This window comes from Danio rerio, chromosome 11, assembly GCF_049306965.1.
Source record: "Danio rerio strain Tuebingen ecotype United States chromosome 11, GRCz12tu, whole genome shotgun sequence".
Classification (NCBI taxonomy): Eukaryota; Metazoa; Chordata; class Actinopteri; order Cypriniformes; family Danionidae; genus Danio; species Danio rerio.
The window spans coordinates 39,214,455-39,231,973 of record NC_133186.1 but is presented as its reverse complement, the minus strand read 5'-3'; the positions used below and the strand labels follow the sequence as shown (position 1 = coordinate 39,231,973).

Genomic DNA, 17,519 nt, shown 5'->3' with positions numbered 1-17,519 from the left:
ACAGTTAATTCTACTCAATTGAGAGAGTTTTGAACTGAGTGTTGAATATAATGGGTTAATTAAATACCTCATTACTTCAACTTAAATTGATTAAATTCACAGTACATTTTTTTAACTCAAATGGTTTGTAGCAATCAGTTTTCTCAAACAATTTGAGTTGCCTTAACTTTTTGGGTTTTACAGTACTCTGTTGGCTTGAGTTCTTATCATTTATTGGGTTTTACTGTGTTCAAATTGCTTCATTTACTCAAATGGATTAAGTTTACAGTACTCATTAGGGTTAGTTTTTGAATTTAAATGGTTTTTTTAAATCGTTTTCCTCAAATGGTTTGAGTTAGCTTAACCTTTTGGGTTTTACAGTGTAGTAAACATCATTTCACCAGTCATTTACTAAACACGTGCATGAAAATCCTCACAACACATGCAAATACAGAAATGCACTGCAAATAACACAGACAACAACACAAATGTCAGAAGACCCCAAAAATTGTATAGATTGTGTTGGAAAATTTAATCAATTCCATGCTTGTTCCATAAAAACGATCAGGAGAGGTTTTTCTTCAACGTCAAAAATCTAAACAATTTATTGGATACAAATGAATCATTCGATTCAGAATTCTCTTATTCTCAATGCAACGCACAAGTTACATTCAGTGGTGTACAACAGTTTTCATTTCCTGACTTCAACTTATATAGCCAGCTGATATTAACAGGTGTAGTTTAGTGAAATCCATCACTTGTCAATCATTCTCCAGTCCTCCATTTGGCCGCACCCATACATACTTCCTCTTTTTCTACGAATTCTCCGCGCAGCATTAAAAGCCTAAGCCTTTCTCAACTGCACATATTCTATGTTCAGTTTTAACACCTCTTTAGCTGCAATGCTCAAGTTAATTTTAGACAATCAGGCCTTTGTGTCTCTATCAGCTCCATCTACTTATGCAAAAATGCTTCATTACTATGCAAAACATATCACACTGAAAAAGAAGTTTGTTTATATATATCACCTTAAGCAATACAAAAACAATTGTTTAGAAAAGTAAAAAGAGACAATAATAATAATACAAAAATATGCATAGCTTTTTCCACAATAATTGTTTATTAAATTTTATTGAGATGCACTCCCATTGCACAATCATCCCAATAAATGTAACATTAAAAATTCTTTCCAAATAGAGATATTAAGTCATCTGGTAAAATTTTATTTGTATTGCAATACATATCGCTAAATAAATACTACAATGATCAATTTTTCCAATATTGTGCAGCCCTAATCTTAAAATGAATAAATTTTTACTTCATTATTATTAGATAAGTTTTACCCATGTTTAATCACTTATTGTGTTGTGTCTTAAAGGTGAAGGAAATTTATACAGATAATTTACTGTCCATAATATCCAGTTGTTGTTTTTTTTACAGATTTTGTATGTAGTTAAAAAAAAAAGTCAAGGATCCAATTGGCGTAATTAGTCAAATTATTATTTTATATTTCGTTAAATTGATGAAATTGGTTCAGTGTACTTCCCAGTGTTTAGATTGGTCATAGCTAAGGTTGATATTCCAGTACAATCAAAGCTTTGGCATTTTTTGCAGCAGCAGCACCAGAGCTGTCTTTAATTGGCCTGTCATGCTCATCAAACTGAAGTGTGACACAGAACAGACGTCAGCAAACCCAAAACAGCTGCCTCTGGTGTATTTTTGATGAAATAGTTGAAGAGCAGTCAACATGCGCTGACGCCACGAGGGCTGTCTCTGTCGCTGAGACGCAGATTTGTCAATCAAAGTCAAACATATCCAGGTCAGGTGGTTCAGTACAGTTCTGGAGCTGGATGCTGTTTCCGTGTATTGCTTTGAAGTGACATAAAAGTGCCTCTATTGTGCTGTATTTCAGAGTTTTATCCTGTTTTGTAAAATAGGTTTACTTTAATTTAACCCTTGTGTGCTATCGAGGGTGTTTCCATTCACTCTGTTGTGAATTTGAGTCTTCATTTGGCCACAAATTTCTGTGTTTTAGCAAATGGAACAATTTTTGGCTAACAAATCCTATTTTGAGACATATTTTGGTACAATGCTTTGGAAATTTTCAAAAGCCTAATACACTCTGGGCAAATTTACCGCCTTTTCGTTATGTTGGTGGCTGTTTTTGCCCCAATGACTTCTATTATAACGACATTTTTTGATTGCAAACACCATATTATTATGTATTCTTATGCTGGGAAGAGGTACAATTAGTCATTTTTTCTGCTGATCATCAGTTGAAAACGTAGTTTCTCGCTTTTATATGCAGTAATATAGAGTATTATTTGTGTGTGCGTGTGAGAGAGAGAAACCTTCGCATATCAACTTACCTTGATATGTCTGAGAAAATCTAAATAAGCAACTCTCAGAACATAGGAAGTGTGATTATGCACACATAAAATAATTTGTTTTTATACAGATGTGACCAATGAGAATGCATGTTTCTTCATGCGTAGTGCTGCAATTTGTCACGCATTGTGCTGCAGCAGCAAGGGCCACCTTTTCATAAGAATCTTTTTTTAAAATTGTGCTTTACGCAAAATCGACCAGGTACAAGGAACAAACACTTTTCCATTGTCGGGTCAGTGCAAGCCACCCCTCCTAAATCGAACAACCCGCCCCAGGGTTGGATTTCCAAAAACCATCGTTAGCCATCTAAGGTCACAAGCTCCATCGTTACAATATATAAATATAAGGGAAATAAAAACATAGCTACTGGTCAGTTTAAGATATTGCATAAAACACCTTATAGGTTAGAGGTCTCATTTGCTTAAATTCGCCCTTATATTTCCCTTTTAAATTTAAAGGTGTTGCATAAAATAATATTGTAGTTTTAATTTAATAAGGGAAACTTCTTTGCGGTGTCCACCTTAATAATCTTTACATTAAATAAAGACTCGGCAGCCAGTAACTTTCATTTGTCAAGAGTTTTACATTTAAAAGGTGTGCGTTTAGATTCATGTATTGTATGTGTGTGAGAGACCTGGCAAAAGAGCGCTCGCTTCACAGCTCTGTCGATGCCGCAAGTGGCTGGGTTTCTTTCTTTCATTTGGAGATAATAAATACATATTTGTATTCAAATATGAATACAACAGAAAGACATAAAACTTTATAAATTATTGGGTCCACTTTTGTAGGGTCAACAAATAGAACTCTGTGGCTTTTCAATCAAGAAATGTCATTATAACGGAAGTCAATGGGGCCAAAATGGCCACCAACACAACAAAAGGGTAGTCAGTGTGAACAGCACACAAGGGTTGAGCCAAATAAAGGTCATCATTTACTTATTATTATTTATCGCAGCATCTGCTTTTGTCTCAGTCTGTCTGAAATGTTTTGTTTAAGGATCCAGTCAACTCCTCCTGTCCTCAGATTGGTCAGACGATCTGTTGTGGTTGGTTTACTGCAGGCAGAGTGTATCTTAAGCCAAACACTCATTACCAAATTGGATTTTTAGCTTCTTTCAGAATTAGTGCTTTCTTGTGGGAGACATTTATTGTGCACTTTAATCTTTGGACTTTTAATTTTCAGTAACCCTGCCAAACCGCTTACGGTGAACTAACATGCATTTTCAAAATCACAGCTTTTAAGGTCCATTTTCATTAAAAAACAATGATATACACTTTTAAAATATGAAAATTTAGTTAACTAGTGTTTTCAATAGAGTTTCTGCGCTCGCCTGCTGTTGACGGCAATTGCATTTAAATTGCTTATCATCTCATTTAAAGCTTGAACAACTAAATTAATGCTTGAGTCTGTTAAACTGATTATATTTGAATTACAACATCGATGCTGTAAAAGAAACTGTATAAAACTGAAAATAGTAACATTTAACCTTTTGTTAAAAGTTTATCTATGAATGTAAAAACACTTGCTTATGTGCATATACTCTATTGTTTTATTGCACACTACATGAAATGTAATATCTGAAAAAAGCACAGTTGGAGCACTTTAGTAGTCACTTTGACTGGTATCAGCTGAATGAGTAGAGTTTGCTCAGAAGTGGAGAAACTGAGCAAAATAAGGCCTAATCCTAATCCCTTTTATATAAGCAGTACACATGATTCTGAGCGGTTAGAGCCGCTGTTACAATACGGCGGATTTCAACTTCCTCTGTCACTGGAGCTCTTTGACTGACCTCGGTTCAGTGAGAGGACGGTCAGGCTAGATTAGCAGGCTGGGTTCTGAAAGGGTTTGCTTTTTTTTTTTTTTTTTTTTTTTTGATTGATACGGAGCCACAAAAGTCAGTTGTCTGGAAGGCTTAGCATTAATGCTGAACTTCTCCTGGAAATGGAAAGTCAAGTTGAATTTTGTTTCCACGGAATGCTGTATCTTTTAGCAGTGAAGATATTTCCATTTGCAGGTTCATTTTAGAGTTTAGATTCTTATAATAATGAAGTATGATTTTTTTTTACATTAATATTTATATCAATTGCAATATTTTTTTCTCCACTTAGTTTATTATAAATAGATGGTTTCATAGTAAAACTTGTTTTAAGTGCGGTTTATTTATAAACTAATTTCAAGAGGATCACTTGCTTATGATTGACCACGACTGGTCCTGCATTAGCTAACACATGATTTACCAATCAGAGGATTCCTAAGTCACCATAAATAACCAGAGTTTCTTACCTCAAGTTATCTTCATCTGGAAGAATCCTGTCTTCCACCCCTACTCCTCCTCCCTTTTCATAGATAGGGCGGCACAGTGGTTAGCACAGCAAGAATGTCACTGGTTTAAGCCCTTACCAGAACAGTCGATATTTCTGTGCGGAGTTTAGATGTTCTGCATGTGCTGTCATGGGTTTTCCCTAGGTTTCCCGGTTTCCTCTCATTGATCAAAGACATGCGACATAAGTAAAATGACCAAACCAAATTGCCATCATAGATGAGCTCTTAGTTAGCAGCATATCTCTCCATAACAGTTTCTAATTTGCCATTAGCCTTAAATAAGCTGGGGAGTTCTAAAACCTACCTGAGCTCAAACTCCCCTTTTGCCCTTCATAGGGAGGGAGCTCCGGGCTCGAGGATTTTATGAGCTCAGGGCTCTCTCTCCTGGGACAACTTGCCAAACACACTTTATTATCATTCATCAGCTAAGTGTGGACTCTTGAAATGGGATAAAGAATGTGTGTACATACAGTATTGTAAAAACTTAAAATTTCTGTAAGAATAAAAGTGGAAAAATCCAAGAGATGCTGAACGTTTTTCATTAATTTATTTTAAGTTCTAGTTAAAGGTGTTATAGGTGATTTGCCACAATGCTGTCTGGTTAGCATAATAGCTTCGAAACAAAGTCCCTCTCCTGCCGTGCAAAGCCACACATCCTGAAATCAGGAACGTACACCTTAAAGATGACACCAGACAACCCTCTCTTACAAACTATGTCCTGTAGAGCCTCAGCTTAGTGGTTGGCCGGCGGGTGCAGGAATTACACTTATTACTAAGCCATACTTGCATGCTTGTTCAGAGCGAATATTCAGTGTAACATGGTAAACAATATAGGGAGCGTGTCACAGGTTTTCATTGTTGAAAAATGGACCAATTTGAATATAAACCAACTTCAGCTCAGTAAAGCAGGCTAGGTGGAATGTCGCTATTTACGTATGTTTTGTTGTTACAACAATACAAATACAAATCTACGTTATCGATGCTGTAAAAGGTCCCTTTTAAGCTGAAAATAGTCAATCATCAATTTATCACCAAAAGATTTTAGTGGCTGAACAACTCTTCTGTGCATATAGCCCATTCATAAAACAACACAATCCACATCAGCTTTGCGTGACTTAAATACTTTTAAAACTAACATTCAGTCATCCTTCCTCCAGCATGCAAAAGTTACTCTTATATTGATTAAGGGTTTTAAAAGGTTTTGATTCAGCATTTGTTTTTACCGCTCTCTGTCTCGTGTGCACTTAAATTTGTGCATGCGCAAACAGCAGATCTGCGTGAACAGCTGTGCAGATCTACAAGTCTACATTTGTTGACAGACAGTTTAGGCTACTTATCAAAATTATGGGAATTGTCGGCCTAACAGATTTTAATTTTGATAAATTTTTTTTAGTTTTATGCCTCATCCAGAATTTAAAAATACATATAAATTAGGGCTGTCAAAATTATCGCGTTAACTCAAGTGATTAATTTTAAATATTTAACGCGTAGAAAAAAATTACGCACATAACTCAGTTGCAGTTTTTTTTTTTATAATTTCCTGTTGTGGCCGACGTGTGTTCAGGGATGGCGAGTGCATATAGGTGACCTAGGCGGCTGCCTTGGGCAGCAGAATAGTGAGCGAACCCCCCCGGTCTTCACTTTCATCCGACACAGCCACCCTCTTCCTCACAGTACTTACTTTCATTCGCAAACCGGTTGCTTTCGGGTTGAGGGCAGCATGATTGCCGTTTGCCTAGAGCGCCAGTTAAGCTTGCTCCGAACCTGCATGTGGTTAACGTGCAAAAAAATTTAGATAAGACCAAGGACGTGCTTTTCGAAGGAAAGTTTCAGTATGAAACCATTTATATGGCATCACCAGGTTATCCTGTGTTTCCTCCAGAGTTTCATGCAATTTCGGGTGTTTAATTTTTAATTTTTAGACTTTAACTGCTGTTCAGCAGTTCACTCTCATTCAGCAGATTTTCATTCAGGATGTTTTAATGGAATTTGTTACCTCATGGCGAACGAAAAACCTCTGCATTTCGAGACTCGCATGATCCTTTAAGGTAATCAAAAATCGCTGCTTACATGGTCGACTCTTAACCAGTAGTATCATAATCACAATAAAGCGTTTCGTGAATTATCATAATTACAAAAAAGTGTGATTTAATTACGTTAAATCTTTAATCATTACTATTGGAATGTCAAGAGACTTTCAACCAGCACAACAACAAAGTGTTTCTGAAGACAATCACCTACTGCACCTTTAAGTTTAATATAAATAGATATATGGTGTCATAATAATGGGATAAATATGTACACGTTTACAGTATTACAAGTAGAAACCTAAAAAATGTTTTAATAAAAAATATGGGAAAAAACATAAAAGAGGTTGAACTTTTTTCATTATTTACGAGCTACAGTGGTTAAATAAATTTGCATCCATTGTTAGGGAAAAAACACTAATTTATGTAATTGTTAATGAGATGTTTATTATTCTTAGTTATTAAACTTTTATTCTACAAAAAAAAGTTACAGATTTGTTTTGTCCTTACTTGCAGTTAGTTAATAAGCATGACCAAAAAAAATGCTGTTACTATCTACTACTACTAACATCACATCACACTGGAAAGAATATTTTAGGTACTGTCATTTTATATTGGCATGCCTTGTATGCATTTTATTGCTGATGACTTTAGATGAATTGAATGTGCAGTCCCATCTCAATATTGACTTATTCACCACATTTGCATTATTATTATTATTATTATTATTATTATTATTATTATTATTATTATTATTATTATTATTATTATTATTATTATTATTATTATTATTCAGTGTTGTGATTAATGAAGATCATTCCCCAAGTCTAGATTGCCTAAGTTTATTTAAATTTGTTCAAAAGAATAGACAATGACTATAATGTGATGATGTAATGTTTTTTGAATGAAATCAATATATTTAGTGGCCACTGAGAGGTCAGACTGATATCATGCACATGCCAACAGACCACCTTCACCTTTCGAATTAACTTTTGCACCCTTTCTATGTTCCTACCGATTGTTTTCATTAAATTCATCACACTGTGATCCTATTAACCTGCTCATTGTTAACTAACTATCCATCATCCTTTGCTCCCGCTGATCAGTTGCCTCAATGTTGATGTTGTTGTTGTTTTTTTTATTGTGGTTAATTGTTGTGTTGGTGCTGTTCTTGTTCCTGTGCGTTTAACCTGTGTGGATGTGGCTACTCGTTCTCACCCGTGACCATGCTGCGGTGCTGTGCTGTGCTGATGTGTAAATCATGCATGGGCTTTGGGTGCATGGAAAATGAAGGGGTTACACTGGCCAGCCTCATGGAGAAGAAGAAGAAGGGGTTTGGCTGGTTCAGCCAGTCCTCTGACACTCATGGTAAATCTCCCTCCCACCCTTCTGTCCCTTTTCACTTTAAAGTCTGATTATTGGATGATATTCATGAAGATGAACTGTTACAAGCATTACACTGTGCTCTAACCAGATATGATGCAATAAAAGCAACCTTTTAATATGTTTGTTTTAGTAAACCGTGATAGCAATTCAAAATGAGCTACAAGGAATACTCTTATAGAAGTATAAATTTTTTTTGCAATATTGTGTCTTGAATTAATTCTGAAACCAAAGCCCTATATGCATTTCTGGAGATCACAAATTATGTAGCCAGGAGTACGTATGGCTGCATTTCGTCTTTAAAACGAACGCTACAGGACGGAATGGACATGACCAGCTGACCGATTACCTCCATATGGATGGCTTTCCTGCTGTTACCAGTTTGTCCAGTTAACTCACCACATACGTTGGTGGACTTGAGACGTAGAAAGGAGTTGACCATCATGACGAGGTTCGAGTTTGGCAGAGAACGGTTCTAGAAAATGGGTGGGACAAAAACAAAACAAACAAGTAAATAACAGCGTGAGAATATGGTAAAATCTGAAAACGTGGTAAAAATTGCTTTTTAAAACTTTCAGTTGGGTTTAGGGAAGTGGGTGGTCCTGTCAATCTGTGCTTTTGAAAACAATATTGGTTGGGTTTAGGCAGTGCTTAATTTGTGAATTACGAGGTCGCGGGGTATTGGATCTGGTATGTTACCCGAGGATAAAGAGGTGTCACATACGAAAGTGGAGAGCGGAGGGTGTTGCAGACGAAAGACGAAACTGAAGAGCGGTAAGTTGTCGCGGACGAAAGTGAACAATGGACAGGGCAGGAGAGCGTTTGAGGAGGTTAAAATCAGGTGCTGGATCAGATTTCAGAGGTTCCGGATCTGGCGTGATCGGCACAAATTAAGCCCTGGGTTTAGGGAAGGAGGAAGGTGGGTCAGTCAATATATCATTCAGTCAGTCGGCAGCAGTTTCTAGTGGATTAACATGAGAAGAGCAGGCGCAAATGGCACTCGCGAGATATCAGAAAAAGCGCACACAGCGGCCTCTGGTGTATTCGTGAAAGCAAAAACCGGAAAAAACATAGCTTCTGGGACGTATTTGGCGATCTCCAGAAATGTACATAGGGGTACATTTTCAGTTTTAGCCTGGGTTGCCTGAAGAACAGGAAACATATGAGGGCTGGAATTTTTTTTTTCTGATTTTGGCGATTATTTTAATGTTTTGTCGTGGTTTTTAATGAGTTTTTGAGTTTTAAAAAGTATAGCACAAAATTTAAGAATGGTATTTTTTCAGAACAGTTGGAAAAGTATTGGTAAGTTATTTAGATACGTGCACTTAGAGGTTATTTAACCTATCTTCGATGTAACCTGTTTGTGTAGTTTGATATACAGATGTTTCCTCTGCAAAAAAAAGTTATGATGGCAAAATGTTATTTTATTAATTTATAATTATTATTAATGTATTTTTTTTTACTGTATTTTAAAAAATATTTATTTCCCCCTCATATGTAAGGAGTTTATTTGTTGGAGAAGAGGTTATTTTGTAAAAAACATAAAAATTGTCAAATGTAAAAAATTATAGCACACATTTAGTTTAATTAAAAAAAAACAGGAAAAAAACGTGTGGATGTGTTTATGATAAGTTTTTACAATTTTTGTCTTAGTACAGTATTCTACGCATCTTTAGTCATTTGTAACCCAGTCATCTGTAACTAGTCATATCCTTTGACCAAAGGTTGCTACTTGAATCTTGTGTTTTTATGTAAACAGTTAATTTTGAATGACATCAAAATCTTGAATCCATCAAATTACTTTATTGATTTTGTGCTTAATTGTAAAAAGAAATATATGATACTTAAATCATAATTTTTTTGTTTTATAGCTGCGCCACATCTGGTGTAGACATTGTTTGCTGCTGGAATCGTATTGTCCATCATGTCTGTTTAGGACACAGTGTTATACATTTGCTCTTTATTAGGCATAATACAAATGGAAAAAAATGTAAAAGCTAGCATATCATTTGTAAATGCACAAATATTAATAATGGGATGGTGAATTATTATTTTGTGATTAGTTCTATATTTAATTGATTGTATTTGGCATGCTACTGCTTACTGTATATACAGCAGGGAGAATAAGTATTGAACACGTCACCATTTTTCGCAGAAAAAATCTTTCTAAAGGTGCTGTTGACTTAAAATTTTCCCTGATGTTGGTAACAACCAAATAAATCCATATATGCAAAGAAAACAAATCTGATTTGTTTACAAATTAAGCTATGCGTAATAAAATGAAATGGCGCAGGGAAAAAGTATTGAACACATGAAGAAAGGAGGTGTAGAAAGGCAGTGAAAGCCCAGACAGCAGCTGAAATCTCTCAGTAGTTCTTCAGCAACCCTCTTCCCTTCCTCCTTGTAAATGAATATTAGCTGCTTCAGTCCAACATCTACATTAGCAGGATAATGAAGATGAATCCAGGGTGGACATTTCAGCAAGACAATGATTTAAAACACAGTCAAGGAAGCTCTCAAATGCTTTTAGAGAAGGAAAATCAAACTGTAGAATGGCCCAGCCAATCACCTGACCTGAATCCAATTGAAATAAAGCTCAGATTTGATAGTTGAGACCCACAAAACCATCAAGATTTTTACACGCTGTTAAAGTCTGTGAAAAACTCACACCTATGCAGTGCTTGTGACTTCATTCTCTATATAAGAGGCGTCTTTCAGCTGCCGTCACTAAAAAGCCTTTTATATAAAGGGCTAAATACATTTCAGTAGCACTTGTGTCATTTCATTGGTAATTCCATCTCAACAGCTCCTTTAGAAATATTATTCCCCGGAAAAAACATGACATGTTCAATACTTATTTTCTCTGCTGTACTACTACTTCCTAATGACTCAATATATGCACAAACTCCTCATTTTTGGCCAGTATGTTTTTTTTTTTATCTGTGTGATGTTTCTGTGGAAGCTGTAGTGTGTGAATGCACTGCTAATTCCTTCTCGTGCTACTTGTGCTGTGCAGATGTGTGCGTTTGCCTTCTCTATGCTCTCTGTGCCCATCAGTTTCTCCTTAACATTAGTGTTATCAGACTCCTCGCTTGCCCGTTTCCTCCTTCCTGTACTAATTTGGTCCTCTCATTTCTCATTCTCTCCAAATCAGAGTGAGTCAGAGATCAGATCCGACAGGAGTGGGAGTGCAGCGTCTCTCCAACTTAAAAATCCCACTTTAAAACAGTGACAGCGAGTTTCGAACACAGAAATGAGGTTAAACCCAGATCACCAAGCTTGTGGTCAGCAGTTTATAGAGCAGTCACAAAAAATTCTGATCACACTCGCTTATTACCGTCTTTGGACGTGTCAGAATTTATGCATATATCCTGAGGGGAATGCGAGGGCTGAGCGGAACAGATATTTTGTACTTGTGCCCTCAAGTGGCCTGTTGTTTTTTCCATTAGTGAACTCGTGATCAAATGCTCTGCCTTCAGTTTGACTGCATTGTCACAGTATGGAAGTGTATATCTTCTGTGGGCAAAAAAGCAAAAACTTGCGAGTTCATGTTTCATAATTCTACAGAAAAATTGTGAGGTGATTCTTCTTTTTTTTCTTTTAAAAAATGCAAGTTTGCTAGAAATGAGGTTTAAATTCTGGGGCGGCATGGTGGCTCAGTGGTTAGCACTGTCGCTTCACCACAGGAAGGTCGCTGATTCGAGTCCCGGCATTTCTGTGGGTGCTCCAGTTTTCTCCACAGTACAAACACATACACTGTAGGTGAATTGCATTAACTAAATTTCCCATAATGTATGAGTGTGTGTGTGGGTGATTCCCAATACTGGGTTGCGGCTAGATGGGCATCTGCTGTGTAAAATATAGTTGTCGGTTTATTGCGCTGTGGCGACCCCTGATAAATAAGATACTAAGCTGAAGGAAAATGAAATTCTAAGGGAAAAGAATGTAAAAATTGTGAGTTACAAACTCTGAATTGCAAGAAATAAACAACTGTCAGATTTTGTTCTGCAGACTAGTAATTTTGAGTTATAAAGTATCAATACTGAGGGGAAAACCTGAATTAGGAGATATAAACTTTGAATTTCAAATGGTACAGTACACTGTAAAAAATACTGGGTTCCACATAATCAGTTTGCATTGGAATAACAAAAAGGAATTGAGTTACTTAATTGTTTTATGTTCAATTCACTTATGTTCAATGCAAAAACTAATAAGTCGTCCCAAAAAACACTCAGGAACTGTCTTGTTTCTGCTCATTTTAAATAAGTAATAAATAAATGCATTTTTTTGTGTGTGTAATTTCTGAGGGAAAACATATATTTTTATTATATTGGCACACTTTTTTTCATTCTCTTTATTATTATTTTTTTACATCAGTACCTTTTAAACAAGAAGTTGTTACATCATGTTAATATTAAATGTACGTACTAAAAAATACAAACGAAAGGGGGAATGAGGAAAAAGGGGGGGGGGTTTAAGGTGTTTCTACTAGGGTTTAATCACTGCTCTTTTGTTAAAATAAACGGATTCCGTATTACATAGAAATTCTAAGTTTTATTTTTGAGGGAAAGTCTGAGCTTCTTAAGTTGCAGGCAGGACATGACATTTTTTATCAGTGTGGAGCAGCAGGGAGGATCTTTTCGTTTTTAATTCTGTAAAATCAATCTGTACTTTAGTTTTTAGATAGTTCTGCATAATCATGACACCAAATTTAGCTCAAATAGGCCCAGGTTGTATTTGTTTTCCCACCACTTCTAATATTAATCCAATAATTAACCATTTTAAATAATGGCACACTTTTAAATTACTTTTTAAACTGCTGAGAAATGAATTAGCCATATTTAACGTTTGTTTTGAATTTGTTTTTCATAAACTAAACAGTGGAATAAGACATTATTCTTAGTAGATTTTAATTTCCCATATTTGAATTTCCCATAATTGTTCTACAAAATGTACACACAAAAATTAGCTGAAACAACCCAATTCCAAGATTTTTTGGGATAACTTAATTTTTTTAATGTTTAATCTACTGAATTGTTAATAGTTAACTCAATCTATTTGTGTTGGGACAACATGATTGAAATGTGTGGAACCCTGCATTTCTACAGTGTCTATTGTATAAACAGTTTTAATTTTGATAACATGATTTAATAAAATGCTGAAATGAATTAGATCAATTAACTGTAAACGTTTTTCATCGCCTATTTATTTTACATTATTTGTAATGTGCACAGTTTCATTGAAATATGTTGTCAGTAGGTCCATTAAGGGCTCAGGATTGAACTGCATCATGCCAGAACTTAGAAAGTACTTTATTTACATTCTTTCTTTATTCTTTCTTTAACAGTTGACATTATGTTTTCAGTTGAGCTTTTTGATTCAGTTACACTAAATCCACAGTTCTTTGTTGTTGTTAAATGACTTTTAGAAAGATAGATAATCAAGTCTTGTGTACAGATCTTTTCTGGCTGAGGAAAGTGTGAGGATTGTGTTTTATTGTGTGTATGATGAACCCTGTTTGTGACACAATAGCGAGTATGCCGGCAAGTGAGACTGAATCCATGAATACAGAGAACGAGAAAGGAGAAGATGAGAAGGCGACATGTTGCGGCCCGACATGGTGAGAATACACACAAATACACATCAATGTATGTTTCGTTAGAAATGATCTATTCTGAAGTACTCAACTACTGTCATAGATATATACACTAGATATCGCATAGGGACCCTGAGCATGCGTCAATAGCGCCGCCACATTGGTACAGTGCTCCCAGGACAAATGTCATTCATCCGCACTAGTCAAGACAGTGTTGTTACGTGAAGATGCGGGATTTTAGCGCTGTCTACGGGTGTAGTAACGACCAAACAAAGAAAACAAAGCACAAAGGCAGAACATTTCATAGGTAATATTACGTTTTTTTCTGTTTTTGTATGTTCTGAACTTTTGTGCTAATCAGGTAACGTTATTGAGGATAACAGTCACCTACTGCATTCACCATAAGGCAAAGCAGCTCCAACTCGCACTAAACACTCGGCTTATGCTAGTTTTGTTAAATAAAATCAGCAAACAATGCAAAAGAAATATGACAACGAGATGCTGCGCTGCCAGAAACTTGTATTATTGTCGGCTAACGTTAGTGAAAGAGTCGTTCGGGGGATTCATTCACAAACGAATCGCTCCCTCTGTCAGTATGAGAAGTGAAAGCAGGAGAGGAGGTGTGTTTCTGGACACGGAATAGATTAAATTTAACAGGGAGGGTGAATAGTACATTTCTGTACACACAAACACAAGCTTTTTGTCAGGAATGCCCGTGCGGTCACTGATCCATCAATGTAGAAATATGATGTCAAATTATAATTTTCGTAATTAGAAAAAAAAAATTACATACTAACATCCAGGAAAACTCCCGATCACATATATATGTGTATATGTGTAAATCTCTGGCTTTGGATGGCCACAGTCCTCGTACTGTACCTTGGTCCCGCATTCATTTCAAAGGAGCGCTACCCTGTAGCAAGATGGCGGCGCTATTTACGCATTCCGTCCAATAGACAACATTAGGCCAGGCGACATCTAGTGTATATATCTATGAACTACTGTATAAGAAGTCTCTGGTGTATTTTTTAACTTTAAAATGTGTTTCAAATTACAGTCAAAAAATATCAAAATCAAAGTTCAGGTCAGTACATTTATCTAAGTTTATTTATGCCTGTGTGCTGTTGCATGTGTCGTTGTGAGCATGCTATAGCTAGCTAGCCAGCTTTCAGAATTTTAATGTTTGATCTGTCTAGCTAGCAAGCTATCTATAAAGCGTGCTGTCCATCTAGCTAGCTAACATTCTAGCTAGCGTACACTCTAGCTAGCATTCTAGCTATCTATATGACTTCAGTTTTTTACCGATATAGTTTTAGCATGTTATCTATTAGGTTATGTGTTTTGCTTGGTGTTTTCTCAGTCTGGTGTTCATGAAAACAGGAAAAATCTGTCATTTTATTGTGTTATTTTTTTTCTTTTTCTAGTATTATACTCTAGTTGTTCTGTTTATCATACTAACACACATTTATATATATTTTGTATTACATGATAAGAGTCTATAAAGACCCATATATATACATATATATATATATATATATATTAGTGGTGGGTCGTTATAGACTCTTATTGCGTGATAAAAAAAATATCGCTGTTAATCTATTCTCATAGTTGGGTTGTGAGCTGGGTCTATTCTATTCAAGCTATGATGACTTTCACCTTGATATTTTAGTGCGGATGTATACCTGAACAGTGAGCCGTCTGAAAAAAAAGTGCCCTTCTGAATCAAATCAGCAGGATGCCTGACTTTACTGCAGTTTCACTTTAACTTAGGAACATTCATTCATGCTGCTGTGACAAACTGGGGTATTAGACGCAAATAAGAAGTAAAAACTGGTGAGAGTGTTATGGAATTTAATAACGCACGCCAAATGGAAAGGATGTTGTATTTGCTGACTTTAATTCAAGTGTATTTGTATAGCGCTTTTTTACAATAATTATTACAATAGGTAAACATTTGTATTACAGTCAAATTCAGAAAAGGCAAGGTTATTACAGTGTTTCTGCGGGGTCTTAAAATTATTCAAATGTCTTAAATCTCAACATTTAAATTTAATTAAAAAGTTTTAAAATTACTGAAATATTGTTTTGTACGTCTAAAATCTTAAGTCTTAATTATAAAGTCTTTTGTTCATGTATTGCTACGCAATCTGGTCAAAACCTATACAATGACCAACAATAAAACTTTTAAATTTTTATTAAAAAAGGTACTTTTGAACTCTATTCACCATAATGGTTTAATTATTTTTCTTACATTAATATTTGTTTAAAAGTGCTCCGTGTATTTACTGCTGAGGACACCGACCTGGACAGATTGTTGTTCATACATTTACTTTATTATAGTTTTAAAAACTTTTAAAACATTAGTTTATTTATTATTTTAAAGAAATGTTATGTTGGAAAAAAAGTGTATAAATACAAGTAAAGCTTGCTTGTTTTAACACAATATTTAAAATATTTTGTTAAGAAATATCTAAAATATTCAAACTTTTTTATTCATTTATTATTGTATTATTAAATGTATTAAATAACAATATTGTTTTTTTTAAGGGCAAATAAAAATCTTTTCCATCTGGGCCATTTGAAAAATTCAATTATCTAGTACTTAGCTATAGGTGAATTGGGTTGGCTAAATTATCCGCAGTGTATGTGTGTGAATGAGTGTGAATGGATGTTTCGCAGTAATGAGTTGCAGCCAGGAGGGCATCCGCCGCATAAATTATATGCTGGATTAACTGGCGGTTCATTCTGCTGTGGCAACCCTAGAATAATCAGTGACTAAGCCAAAAAGAAAATGATTGAATGAATATGCAAACATAGTTACCCTGGTGTTATATAGTATTTAGGTGATGTCTGCTGTATGTGCATGTGTTCAATGGAGTGTATTTGTGTATTTAGTGTATGTGTTTGAAGTTTTCAATGGTTGTCTGACTGCACTGTTTCCATTTTTAGTCGGCGCTGGCGTCGCTGGAACCGGTTGTGTCGAAGGAATTGTCGCTTGGCTGTAAAATCTGTGCCATTCTATTGGCTGGTAATCATCCTGGTGTTCCTGAACACTTTGACCATCTCTTCAGAACATTACAACCAGCCCATGTGGCTCACACAAGTACAGGGTGTGCACTCCGTCTGTTTGTTACATTACATTCGTATTGTTGTCTAGAAATTATTGTAAAAGTTCACCACTGCTTCCTAATCCCACTATTTTTAATAATTCATTGGTTCTTCTCCTCCTTTAGATGTGGCTAATAAAGTGCTGCTGGCCATGTTCACGTGTGAGATGTTGGTGAAGATGTACAGTCTGGGCCTGCAGGCCTATTTTGTGTCTCTTTTTAATCGCTTTGACTGCTTTGTGGTGTGTGGAGGCATCACTGAAACCATCCTTGTGGAGTTTGAGATTATGTCACCCCTCGGCATCTCAGTGTTTCGATGTGTTCGACTTCTCAGGATCTTTAAAGTTACACGGTAAGGGATCTGGCTGAGTTCATGTTAAACGATTCACAGATTCAAATGATTTTGTCAGGCTGAGTCTAAAGTAAATGATTCACAGATTCAAATGATTCAATAAGGGTGAGTCAACAGTTAACAATTTATCGACCCAAATGATTCCGTATGGCTGAGTCAACAGTTAATGATTCACAAACTTAAATGATTCACTCAGGCTGAGTTTACACAAACTATTTACAGATTCAAATGATTTAGTCAGGCTGAATTCACAGTTAACGATTTACAGATTCAATTGATACAAATCAGGGTGAGCCTACCCTCTATCAATCTCTTGATCACCGGCTGCAGCCATGGTTCAAGTCGAATGCACCTAATGATTCACA

The 17,519-nt window shown here is 35.7% G+C and overlaps 1 protein-coding gene across 50 annotated transcripts in view; it reads left to right on the top strand.

Annotated features, from left to right (window-relative positions):
* cacna1da (calcium channel, voltage-dependent, L type, alpha 1D subunit, a) overlaps window positions 1–17,519 on the top strand; it is a 174,670-nt gene that overhangs the window by 86,550 nt on the left and 70,601 nt on the right. For 30 of the 50 annotated variants that reach the window (XM_073915657.1, XM_073915660.1, XM_073915653.1 and 27 more), the window contains 4 exons: window positions 8,010–8,084; window positions 13,632–13,719; window positions 16,645–16,805; window positions 16,929–17,154. In XM_073915657.1, coding sequence (XP_073771758.1) covers window positions 8,010–8,084; window positions 13,632–13,719; window positions 16,645–16,805; window positions 16,929–17,154 — 550 coding nt within the window. 50 annotated transcript variants of the gene reach the window in all.